Source organism: Mus caroli, chromosome 6 (assembly GCF_900094665.2).
Source record: "Mus caroli chromosome 6, CAROLI_EIJ_v1.1, whole genome shotgun sequence".
In the NCBI taxonomy this organism is placed as follows: Eukaryota; Metazoa; Chordata; class Mammalia; order Rodentia; family Muridae; genus Mus; species Mus caroli.
Window position 1 is genome coordinate 122,640,669 of NC_034575.1, and position 13,190 is coordinate 122,653,858.

Below are 13,190 nucleotides of genomic sequence, written 5' to 3' on the forward strand. Positions count from 1 at the left end.
TGGGGGGTTATGTGTGGGTGTGTGATGGGGGTTATGTGTGGGCGTGTGTTGGGGGTTATGTGTGGGTGTGTGTGTGGGGTTATGTGTGGGTGTGTGATGGGGGGTTATGTGTGGGCGTGTGTTGGGGGGTTATGTGTGGGTATGTGATGGGGGGTTATGTGTGGGTGTGTGTGTGTGGTTATGTGTGGGCGTGTGTTGGGGCGTGGTAGGGACCAAAAGTTGATGTCAGGTCTTCCTTTGTTGTCCACCTTTCCGTTTTTTAGAGTAATGGCCTTTCACTGAAGCCAGAGCTCACCACTCCAGCAAGACTTGGTGGTTAGTGAGCTCCGGGGATCTCCTCAGCCCGGGCATGGTAGGCACACACAGCTAAACCCTGTAGTTTACATAGGTCCTCAGGATTGCAATCATACTTACACGGCAAGCCCTTTGCTCGCTGAGCCTCCCCCAGCCTTTTAGTCTTTAATAATTGGATTTATATACACCAAGGTATCATAAGTTTCTTCATGATTTTTAAACAGTGAGTATTTGATTCTGTATACATATTATCGGTTTTACATACCTTTTGTCTTAGTTGGTTTTGTATTGCTGTGATAAAGACCATGACCAAGAGCAAATTGGGGGAAAAGGGGTTGCAGTTGCAGTCAATCCTGGGGAAGTCAGGGCAGAACCTCAAGGCAGGAATCTGGAGGCTGGAACTAAAGCTGAGGTCATGGAGGAACACTACGTGCTGTGGTGTTCTCGGTGGCTTGCTGGGCCTGCTTTCTTCCTGTCCTCAGGTCCACCAGCCTAGGAGTGATACCAGCCACATCAGTCCTGCATCTGTCAAGATCACGGCAGTGGCCCACAGGCCTGTGCACGTGCTGCTCTTATGAATCATCTTCTCAGTTGAGGTTCTCTGTGAGATGCCTGACTTGGGCAAAGTTGACAAAACAACCAGGAACCTGTCCATCTGCGTTATGTAAGCCTGTATGGTGAGAAGGAGTCCACTTTATTTTTAGGCTTTGTTCTCTCAGGTTCACACCACCAACTAGAGCGGTAAACAGGTTGTAAGGGAAGCTAAAAGCATTCTAGCATGTCCTATCATGTAAACCAGGGATCAGGACACAAACAGGGCATGTCCTCACCCCAATGGTAGTTCTCAGAAGGCAGCCTCATTCCACACAAACACTATCATTGGGAACTGGTTAGAACTATGAGTTCTACATTTTAAATTTAAAAAAAATTATATATTCGTTCATTTTGTTTATATGCAAGTCTCTGTGTGCATGTGCATACCATGGCACATGTGTGGCAGTCAGAAAACAATTCTTAATTCTCTTCTTCCATCACGTGGGTCCCAGGAACCAAACTCAGGTCATTTGGATTGGAGGTAAAATGAGATTTCACAATGGAATGCTTTAGCCTACTGTGTGTGCATCTTGCTGAAGATAGCATTTGTCATCCGTCTTACAGACTTAAAAGATGCTCTGAGCCGGTTTATAGAAGAAGAATCCCTCAGAGACCATGACAGCGATGCAGAAGCATGCTTGGAGGCCGTTAGATCCGGTGAAGTAGATCTGCACCAGCTGGCAAGTACGTGGGCCAAAGCTTACGCTGAGGTAAGATGGAGGTCAGAGCCATGCCTCTGGACACTGCGGACTTTGTGAAGGTGCTTTAGTTGTTGACGTCATAGGAAACAAAGGAGAGAATGTACAACATATGTTCTTGCTCCTGTGTTTCTGTTCTGTGTCAACATGAATGAGCTCCTAAGACAAAGTATTTTTATTACATTTTTGGTGTGTGTGTGTGTGTGTGTGTACACATGTGTATGTGTTGCTTGTGCCACCAAGCACTTGTGGAAGATGATTTAAGGGAATCGTCTCATCTTTCACCAGGTAGATCCCAGTGAACTGTTTCTTCGGCCCAAGCCCAATCTTCATTATTTTTTTTTTATGAAATATTTTTGGAATAATACCTATAGAAACAAGAAGCTACTTTATCCTGCATAGTCCTTGGAGCATGTTTACATCAAAAAAAAAAATCAGTCTGAATTTCCAGCTGAGCCGATGTCTTGGCTGTCATCTGACAGCCCACAGCAGTGATCAGAATTTCTTCTCAGCTCTGGTTAACCTCTGTCCTCACTTGTCTTCATGAAGTTGTCAGTATTTCTCTGTAGGGTTGTGCAGCTAGTATGCCCTGTTTCATGCGATCCAAGATGCCACACACATATTTTATTTACTAACTTCTGATTCTTTTTAGAATACATTTTTAATAATCAGTTGTTCTTCTGGCTGTGAATTATTACATACAAATTACATTTATTGCGCTGGAGAGTTTTATGTTAACTTGACACAAGCTAGCTAACATCTGAGAGGAAGGAACTTCATTTAAGAAAATGCTATCCTAAGGTATCTCTGTGGGCAGGCCTGTAAAGCATGTTCTTAATTAGTGATTGATGGGGAGGACCCAGCCCGCTGTGGGGGTTGCCATCCCTGGGCTGCTGGTCCTGAGTTCTACACCAGAGCAGGCTGAGCGAGCCATGCGGAAAAAGCCAATAAGCAGCACTCTTCCATGGCCTCTGCTTCAGCTCCTGCTTCCGGGTTCCTGTCCTGCTTGAGTGCCTGTCCTCAGTTCTCGTGATAGTGAACTGGAACTGGGAGTGAAATGAACTCTTCCCTCTCCCGGTTTCTTTGGTCATCATGTTTCACCATGGCCGTAGTAACCCCACCTAAGACATTTGTCCTAAAACACATTCAAATGCAACTCAAGTTAGTGGTTGTGAGAAGTCCCACTATCCTGACATGGCGACGTGGAGGGCGTTAGCTTTGTTGTTCATCCCATTGTGCAGGCACACACATGCATCGTATATAGATAGGAGGTCATAGCACACTGACTTTCTCACTGTCCTGGGCACTTCTGTCCCTTGCTCTGTAGGAGTACCTCATTCCTTTCCCTAGGTAATCCATAATAACAAGTTAGGTTGTCTCTCTCCTCTCCATGTTTTTTTGTTATCTTTAGACAGTTCTAGAATAGCAGCTACATGTGTGTAAGTGCAGGGCCTCTGTGTCCCTGTGTGATGTGCAAAAGCACAGTCGTGGTATTCATACTTTTCCCTGTAGTGTGTTACAGCGGTGCCCTGCCCTGACTAAATGTGTGTGTCACCTCACAGACCACCTTGGAGCATGCGAGACCTGAGGAGCCTGACTGGGATGAAGACTTTGCAGATGTGTACCATGACCTCATCCACTCCCCGGCCTCTGAAACTCTCTTAAATCTGGAACACAACTACTTCGTTAGCATCTCAGAGCTGATTGGTGAAAGAGATGTGGAGCTGAAGAAGTTACGAGAGAGGTAATACTCATTGCTTGTGTTATTATAATTAAATGTCACAGTGTGAAATATGATAACCTGTAGGGCAGGCTGTTTGCACTTTGATAAAATTACAACACTATGCAAAACGCTTCAAATGAGCTGTCTTCTTTGATCTCTACCCCAGCCCCACACTTAGCATCTTCATTGTGCAGGTGAGAAAACCTTGGCTTACATGAATCCACTGATTTATCCAAGGGCAAGCTAGAATTTGAACCCAGTGGTTGAGAAAGACTTCAGAATTATTAGCCCTTCCTCCTTGCTCTGTACCTGCTTCGAACCTCTCGTGGGTGGGCTTCCTCTGAGCCACGGTATCTTTCAGTTCTCTTACAAGCATCTTGCATGAGGAAGAAAATAAAAAGAACCCTAGAATCCTCCTCCCAGGGACTTTTGATCAGCTTTGAATTCCTTCCATAGAATCTACCTAAGACAGCAGGCAAAGAGGGCTTTGTCAGAGTAAGGAGAAAGCTGCAGCTCCTTTGATGTGAAGTGTGACTTGTCAGGTCCCTCCCTCCGGTTCTGTTGGTGTGATGCAAAGGCCGTCCTGCTAGACAGACAGTTCATTTGACTTAGCAGGCCCTTCATTACTTTACAAGCATTTGTTGAAGAGTATGGGTGTACATACCATTGAGATGGATTTTAATATTCCTTGTATGATGTTTTTGTTGTGGAAGCTTGTTAAGAGCAAATAATCCTTGATTTTTTGTGGATGAATTAAGATTAATACCAAGGAAGTCAACCTAGATGAGATGCCATGTGCTCTTGTTTCTCATTAGCCTCACATAAGAAAACATTAAGACTAACAGTGTGTGAATAATTTGCTTTATTTTTAAGTTATTATGGTTAATAAAAATTAAAATATAAAAAAAATCATAGATGGATTTCATTTCTTTCATGATGCTGAACAATGAACCCAGACCTTGAGCCTTGTGTCTAAGGATTCAGCCAAGTGTCAGTCAACAGCACGAGGGGAAAGAGCTATACCTACTCTGAACAGTCTCAGCCTTTCTCTCCTGATTACCGCTAACAATGCAGTATAACAACTAGCTACATGGTTGCCCTAGGCATCAGAAGGGCTCAGAGATCAGTCATAACTTGCTGGAGGCTGCAGATAGGTTGTATGCAAATGCTCTGCCTGGAGGTCCCTGAGTCCCCAGGGCTACCTGTGTTGCTCAGTTCCTTTCTGCCTCCTATGTGTTCCTGGCTAGTGCTTCCACCAAGCCCAGGACTCCTTTAACCCCTGCCTGCTCCTCCTGCAGAGATCCTGTCTGGCCACCTATGGTTGGGCTGCCCTCTTTTCTGAATGGGAGGTGATTCCTATTCGGTTTATTTATTAATCTTTGAAACAGTTCCTACTCTACCACAGACAATGAAATAACTCACTAATTATTCACCCTCTCTGGAACCTGATGATTTTTTTCTACTGTGGTTTTCTGGTTTTGTTTGTTTTGGGAAAAGTTATATTGTTTTATCACTTGACATTCAGGTTGCAGAGTTGTTGTGCCTGGTATTCTGAGCCAGTGTATAGTCAACATGTTACATGAGATAGAATAGACTCTCTTGAACTTAAGCTAGGCAATAGCTTTAAAAGTAATTATATGATTAGCTGCATTTTAGATACATTCAGAATGATGTAAATGTTCATGAAATTTCATTTGTTGAATTCTTTTTTTTTTTTTTTTTTTTTTTTTTTTTTTTTTTTTTTTTGAGTCAGGTTTTCTCTGTAATAGCCCTGGCTGTCCTGGAACTCACTTCTGAAGACCAGCTGGCCTTGAACTCAGAAATCCGCCTGCCTCTGCCTCCTGAGTGCTGGGATTAAAGGCGTGTGCCACCACACCCAGCTTTGTTGAATTCTTTTTGTCTTTTTTTTTTTTTTAGTGAAAAATATCCTGCTTTTATGAAACCATATTTTAGATAGTTCTTTAAACATGAGAAGGAATGTAATAACATTTTTTTTATCCACTAGAGGGAGTACTTGTAAAATATTAATGCATATATGTAGACATTTTTGTTTCTAAATGACTCTTTCTTACAAGCATCCTATTCACTGGACACTTAGTACTTTCTGAAACATTCGTGACCAGCAGTGGCACGGTGCACAGCGCTGATCCCAGTTCTCAAGAAGCAGAAGTGCAAGGCCAGACGTGGCTGGGTGGTGAAACCCTGTCTCAGAAACCAAATCAAAAAAGCTTATGGGGCCATCTGCATTGTAAACAGTACAGTGGGAGCTACGTCACAGAGTGTTTACTTCAGAAGATGTCAAAGTGCTCATGTGCATCACTCATCACATCTGTCCTACTTAAGTGTTTGAATAAGTATAAACTCAGTTTTAAGAACAGTTTACTTAACTCAATAACAGCAAAACTGTTCCATTTTGTTTATTATATATATTTAAATTTATATGTTTACTTATTTGTGTATGTGTATGTGTGGAATATGTATATAGTTGAGTGGGTGTTTTCATGTGTGTAGGTGGGTGGTGTGTGTGTGTGTGTGTGTGTGTGTGTGTATGTATGTATGTATGTATGTAATGTATGTGAAGCCCAGGTCAGTACTGAGCATCTTCCTCAGTCTCTGTCCACCATCTTTTTTGAGACAGGTTTTTTCAGTGAACGTGGAGCTTGTGTGTTTGACTTGGGTGTCTGAACAGTGCACTCCAGGCTCTGCCTGTCTCTGCTTTTTGAGACTGGGGTCCAGATGTGATGCCACTGTTGGCTTTCCTGTAAGGTCCAACCAAACGATCTCTCAGTCCCTCAAAATATCATTTAGAATACATTTTGGATGCATTTGTATTAAAAGATGCTTTTTAATTTGAGATTTTAATGAACAAATGTATTAATGCACTCATAACAGACGATATATCGTAGAAGTACAGCTCAGTAAAATTTCACAGAGCAAGCCAACCCTTGTAGCCACCACCCAATCAGGAAATGGATGTTTTCCAGCAATACAGATGCCTCCCTAGTGCCCTCCTAGTCTCCCTAAATGACTTCTGCCTGGACCTCCACCATCACTGATTAGCCTCTCCTGTAGGGAAGCCCATTCTTTCCATGGCTTCTCTGGGCGAATAGAAGGAGTAGCCCCAGGCTACACCATCAGGTTGTAGTTTACATTGCTTCTTAAAGTAACTGTGTGACTTACTGTGCATCTTTTCAACCGCAATCAGTAGTTTCTGGGTGTAGTAGACTAGCTTCCAGCATTGAGCTCCTGTCAGTTCAGATCCACTCGCCTGGGAAATCTGCTTGGGCTGCTGACAGAGCTCTTTTTGAGGAACTAGATGAGAAGGGGTTGTTTCCAGTTATAGATTAAGCTCAGCATGATGATCTGGCTGCACGTGAGGCACGCTTGATACTTGAAGTCATAGCTGTCAGTGTTCACATACTCTTTTATGAGGACTGGGAGCATTTTCAAGATGGAGTTTTAAATCTCAGATATGTTATCCATCATAAAATTAAAAATTATGTTTTCACTCGTGGCTGTATGCCCTAAACGTGTGGTGAATATATCTGATTTGTTAATTTGTGTTTTAGACAAGGTATTGAAATGGAAAAGGTGATGCAGGAACTGGGGAAATCGCTCACAGATCAAGATGTGAATTCACTGGCTGCCCAGCACTTTGAATCCCAGCAAGTGAGTGAGACGAGGTGTGCGGCTTTACATTTGCTCTCATGCTTTCTCTTTCTCGTGAAAAATTGACTGCTTGGTACTCTCCCCCTCCCCCTCCCCCTCCCGCTCCCCCTCCCCCTCTCCCTTTAGGACTTAGAGAATAAATGGTCAAATGAACTGAAACAGTCGACAGCTATCCAGAAGCAAGAATATCAGGAATGGGTGATAAAGCTTCATCAGGACCTAAAGAACCCCAACAACAGCTCCCTCAGGTACTGACCGCGGGGGTGGGGGGTGGGGGGGCTCCTGTCACTACTGATGTTTACTCTAAAGCTGAGCCTTGTTGGCTAGATAGGTTTGTCCAAGATTTTATATTTTAATTTTTAAAGATTGATTTGTGTTTACTTGCTGTGTATCGGTGCTTTGCCTGCACTTCGTATGTGTAAGGTGTGCTGTTGGAGCTGCTGAAGCTGGAGTTCAGGCAGGGGTAAGTGACGGTGTGGGTGCTGGGAAACTGAACTCAGGTCCCCTGGAAGGAGCAGCCAGTGCTCTTAACCATTGAGCCATCTCTCCAGCCCTCTCTTATAGTTTTTTTGAGACAGAGTCTCATTATATAGCACTGCGGATCTCAGACTTGGCATTTAGCCTAGGTTGGCCTTGAATCTGGGGAAATCCCCCAGCCTCAGCATCCTAAGTGGTAGAATTACAGGCATTTTCTTCCATTTCATTACAGCGTATTACTCTTGGCATGACTGGATGAATGCCAGACACTCTCTAAGCAGAAAAAGTTCTTTAAGTACAGTAACCCTTTTCCAGAATCTGCTAGCGCATGTCGTAGGCATTGGTATACAGCCAGGCTGGCTTTTGGATGAGTATGGTCTCGTATGTCGTGTCAGTCTCCCGGTAGCCTCGCCTTGAGGATGAGAAATATAGCTCTGTGCGCTTGCTCTCTCATTCGTCTTTTGTTTCTTCTGGGGGGCTGGGGGCGCTGTTTGTTTTGTACAACCTAACAGCTGCTTGCCACGCACTCTTGACACTGCCCGCCTAGCATGTTCAGTAAGCACTGGGATGAATGGATAGACAGATGCATCTCTATGTAGTCAGGCTGCTTACTACCTCACGTGGTAAGGTGAAGATCCGAGTTTGTCCTCCGACTTCACGCATATGCACAAACACACACGCCTCCGTAGACAAGAAACGAGCTGGCAACATCTTCCCATGGCAGTTTTCTTACCTCTTCTCTGCATGTGATGGTCTTTCATTTGCTTCACCATTTTCCCAATTTGTCCGTCTTCTAGGGACAGCCCAGGTCCTTTACTTCCCAGCCAGAATTTTGAGAACAGTGGAGTTCAGGGATCCGAGCACACCATGCATTGGGCTTTCTATGCAGGAGTGTATGCACTGACCCAAGTGTAGAGCATACACTGTGAGTTGTAGGCAATGGCATTCAAAGCCATGGATTTAAGGAAGCTAAAATGTTCTTGCTATAGAACTTCGCTGTTGTGCTTTCTGGCTCAGTGTGTAGGCCACTGTATAAATTCTGGCCTCTAACTGCTGCTTCTTAAACCGTTATGCCCTCGGGAAAACTTGTACTATTATTATCTTTAGTAGATATTTCCTCAAGCAGCAGAAATTCTGTTTTTGACTCCTGGACAACCAGGCTTATTGAGATAAATGATATGAAGTAAAGTCCACCTGTTAGAGGGACCAATATCAGCTCAGGACCCCGAAGACCAAGTTCTCAGCATATAGATGTATTTGCCCCAGAGGGACAGGGGGCAGGGAATAAGAGACAACAGCAGGAGATAGAGGGTGAGGGAGAAGGGGAAGGGAATGAGGTGGGGAGAAAGAGTATCTGTCCCAAAGAGACAAAGGGCTGCCTCTGGAAAGAGAGGAGACACATGTGGCCCATAGGAAAATAGAGATTTATAAAGGTACAATGGGAAGTCTGTTAGGATGAAGTGTTGGATTTTGATTGGGCATGTTAATTGAGCTAAATGGGGGGATTTTGATAGCTGGACCTTGGTATTCAGCCTCAGGAGGAAGAAGTGGCCAAGTACGGGAATGACCCTGGGGACTAGCTTTGGGAATATTTTCTAATGGTTTTTAGCCAAGCAGAAGGAATGGAGGAGAAGGGCAAGGCCTGCCAGAGCTATGTTTGCCATGCTCAGACTGGCTAGAGTCCCTTCAGTCCCACCTTTCTCTTTTATGCTTGGGTCATTGGGTGCTGGGTAAGTGGGTGTTTCCTGCTGACATTGGGGCATCATTGGTAGGGGACCCTGGGTAGTTTCATCACCTGTCCTAATGGAGCACAGGTTAAGGAATCGTTACCATCATAAAACTTGTTCTTCTTATAGCACGCTGTCTGCTCTCGCCATCCCGTCAGCCTCCTGGAGTGGTAGCTGCGCTGCAGCCTTGGCCAGTGCTCTCTGCTCTGTGCTGCATCCTGACGGGCATGACTGGAACTTCCCATTCCCTGTTCACTGTCTGGGTCCCCGATGGCTAATGTGTCTCTCCTTGTGTTTTCTTCTCACCAAGACATGAGAGCTCTGCTTGTGTGCTTACATCGTCTGGATGTGTGTCTGTCCTCAGATGTTGCTTGTGTGCTTACACCATCTGGGTGTGTGTTTGTCCTCAGAGGTTTTGTCCATCCTTGCTCCTGCTCTGCAGCTTGCTTTTTTATTGTTTCACTTTTACCTTTTAAAAGCAGACATCTGTTCATGCAGACTGGCCTGGCTTTAGCTAGCAGTGACCTTCCTTCCTGCGCCTTGTTGGTGCTGAGATCCTGGGTGTGTGCTACCATAGCCAGCCCTTCCTCCTCCTGCTTTATAGTGTAGGGATTGGATTAAGAGATTTCAGCAGGGAGTGGCAGCCCATGTCTTTAATCCCAGCACTTGAGCAGTGACGGATTCATCTCTGAGTTTGAGGCCAGCCTGGTTTATATATCGAGGCACTACATAGTAAGACCTTGTCAAAAGAGGAATATATTTACCCAGAGAGCAATTATGTGCAGAAGTTAATGGGCCATCACTATTTAGAAGATTCACATTTTGTCAGCAGGGCAGCAGATCTGTTATCTATACAGTCAGTGCCCAAAAGGCTCCATTTTGTATAGTAGCTGGATGCTGCTCTGGGCTGGAACTCGGGTTTGAAAGTGTTCTTCTCTGCACGCAGCCCCATCCTCAGCATCCAGCAGTCTTTGCACACCTGTGCTGTGGAGTGAGAACTCTGTGCAGCTGTCCTCACACAGCAATGGCATCTTGTTTTCTGTCATTTGCTGTGGGTCAAGCCATCTACTATTGAGCTACACCACAGCCCTGGTCTACCTGTGTCCAGGTCGGTTGCCTGTCAGTCCAGCTCCGGTCTGGAGCAAGCCTTGTGTCTGGCTCGGATGTCAGTCATTCGAGAGGCATCTCTCATCTCCTGTCCCGTGTTTTTTGGACACAGTTTGTGAAGACCGATGAGAGAGTTCAGGTGCAGGAGTCTGTGGCTCCGACCTGGGCTAAAGTGACTTCTGCCCTGCACATGACCTTTTAGAACTCTGGTGAGATTTTTGGCTGATTTCTGTTGACGTCCTTGTATGACAACACCCTTTGAAAAGTGTGCACTGATGAAAGCAGACTGTCCTCATGCCCCGGCCCACCTTTGGGACCATCCACTTTCCATCATTGCCTAGTGCCATGGGTTTGAATTGAGCGTTATGTGGTCATAGCTGCTCTGGGATAACTTTACCCCAGAGCAAAGAAAACTGTCTAGTGAGAAGAGAGTGCATCCACACAGGGAAGTGTCAAAGGAACCTTTCAGTTCTTGATTTATCTGGCTTTTTAATTAAAAACACTTAAAACTGTCTTGTAAATTACTGTTATTATAATGATCATCATTGTCATCATCATCATTATAATCGTGTGTGTGAGTATGTGTATATGTGTGTGTGTGAGTATGTGTATATGTGTGTGTGAATATGTGTATATGTGTGTGTGAATATGTGTATATGTGTGTGAGTGTATGTGTATGTGTGTGTGTGAGTGTGTGTGTGTGTATGAGTGAGCAGTGGGGAATTAGAGGACACTTTCAGAAGTTTTTCTCCTCCTGCAATCCATCCCAGCATCAAACTAACGCTCTGCCAGCCTTGTGAAGCAAGGGCTTTTACCTGCTGAGCCATCACGGCAACCCAAGGTTTTAATTTTTAATCTTCATTACTGTCACCTCATCTATTTTATAATTTTGTTTAGAATTTGCCCTGTTTTGAGAATTTTTATGTATGTCTGATATGGCTTTTAATGATATTACATATTAGTTCCTCAGCTAATCCCTGAATCATTTTTAACCCACTAGGAAATACTAAGTGGAGATGTGTTAGTTGATATTGTAATGACTGAAGAGAATCATCCGCATTGCTTACTCTAAGGAGGAAGTAGAGGACGTGTGGGGCTTTCGGGAGCTGCTGCTGCTGTGCTCTTGCTTGTCACCGCGGATTAACATGACTTTAGGGAGAAATTAAGCTCTGTGTCAGCTGTTGAGCTCTCTTGTTTCGTGGTGAGCTTACTGTCCTCTGACAGAACTTCTGGTGACTGTGCAATGGGTCTAACAGTAATTGCATTAATTTCAGTGAAGAGATTAAAGTGCAGCCGAGTCAGTTCAGAGAGTCTGCGGACGCCGCTGGGAGGATCTACGAGGAGCAGAGGAAGCTGGAGGAGAGCTTCACCATTCACCTGGGTACGGGAGCTCCTCAGCAGCACAAGGAGCCTCGGGCGGGCGTCCTGGGTACGGGAGCTCCTCAGCAGCGCAAGGAGCCTCGGGCGGACATCCTGCCGTGAGCAGGACCTGCCCTCTGTATCTGATCCCAACTCACCACCCGCTCCACAAAGGCTACAATTTATGTTCTAGCTAACATATTTGCAGATCAATTATAATGGCTATTAACATGGGTGATGGGAGAGCCACTTTTAGTTATTATTTGGGACATGGATCTACCCACAGTCTTGCCACAGACGTTTGCATCCACTATAGGATTTCTGTAGCTGTCTCCGTGTCTCTCTGTGCTGTCCACCCCTAGGAGCCCAGTTGAAGACCATGCACAACCTGCGGCTGCTGAGGGCAGACATGCTGGACTTCTGTAAGCATAAGAGAACTCACGGGAGCGGCGTGAAGCTCCACCGTCTGCAGACAGCACTGTCTCTCTACTCCACGTCTCTCTGTGGCCTGGTTTTGCTAGTAGATAATCGAATTAATTCATATAGCGGCATCAAAAGAGGTGAGTAGGTACCATGCAGATTTATCTCACCACATTTCTCTCAGTAATTCCATTTTTGTAGAGGAGTCTCACACTGTAGCCCATCCTGATCTTGAACTCAAAGCAGCCCTCCTGCCTCTGCTTTCTAAATGGTGGGGTAACAGACAAGTAAAAATAATACTCCAACTATAAGTACATTTTTTATTTTAGAACAGGGCCTGCTCAGTGATCTTTCCCAGTGTCTCCCATGCCGTCCAAGTCAAACAAAACCAGCACTTCTTATTGTTTACAGACACTGGGGATAGATTATAACCATAGTGTGTGTTATTTAAAGACGACTTGGAGGTGTATTAGAATGTACTGAGAGTGGAGTGTTGGTAGAAATTGTTGTACCCACACATTTAAATGTGCGGTTATTACAAACAACAAAAAATCATATTTACAAGCTTCATTCTCCGCCTTAGATCTCATTTTCTATAAGTAATGATAAATATTTGATGGTTTACACTTAGAATGATACTTTGGGTCCCTTAGATTTTGCCACAGTTTGCCAAGAATGTACGGACTTCCACTTCCCGCGGATTGAGGAACAACTGGAAGTTGTCCAGCAGGTGGCGCTGTACGCAAGAACCCAGCGCAGGAGCAAGTGCAAGGAGGCCCGCGGTCAGTAATGCAGCATCCTTGAAGCCCCTAGACACCAACCACTAAAGCACGCAGAGTTCATAGCGGTGGGGCTTACAAAAAACCCAAAATTTAATATCTTCAGAAGCTACGGGTTTTCCCCCAATTTCCTCTTTCTTTCTTTCCCTTTCCTTTCTTTCTCTCTTTCTTTCTTCCTTTTTTTTTTTCTCAGTTGATTTTTCTTTCAAGATCTTTAGTAAAAACCATGATAAAATTTCATTGCCGAGCCGGGTGTGGTGGCGCACGCCTTTAATCCCAGCACTCGGGAGGCAGAGGCAGGCGGATTTCTGAGTTCGAGGCCAGCCTGGGCTACAGAGTGAGT

The 13,190-nt window shown here is 44.7% G+C and overlaps 1 protein-coding gene across 4 annotated transcripts in view; it reads left to right on the forward strand.

Moving 5' to 3' along the window:
• C6H12orf4 (chromosome 6 C12orf4 homolog) overlaps window positions 1–13,190 on the forward strand; it is a 36,713-nt gene that overhangs the window by 5,945 nt on the left and 17,578 nt on the right. For all 4 annotated transcript variants that reach the window (XR_003836963.1, XM_021164956.2, XM_029478880.1 and 1 more), the window contains exons 3-9: window positions 1,453–1,598; window positions 3,149–3,330; window positions 6,879–6,978; window positions 7,105–7,226; window positions 11,564–11,670; window positions 12,011–12,208; window positions 12,722–12,850. Coding sequence is in view for 3 of the 4 variants with exons in the window: in XM_021164956.2 (XP_021020615.1) it covers window positions 1,453–1,598; window positions 3,149–3,330; window positions 6,879–6,978; window positions 7,105–7,226; window positions 11,564–11,670; window positions 12,011–12,208; window positions 12,722–12,850 (984 nt within the window). In the remaining variant the exon portion in view is untranslated. The remainder of the gene's footprint in view (window positions 1–1,452; window positions 1,599–3,148; window positions 3,331–6,878; window positions 6,979–7,104; window positions 7,227–11,563; window positions 11,671–12,010; window positions 12,209–12,721; window positions 12,851–13,190) is intronic.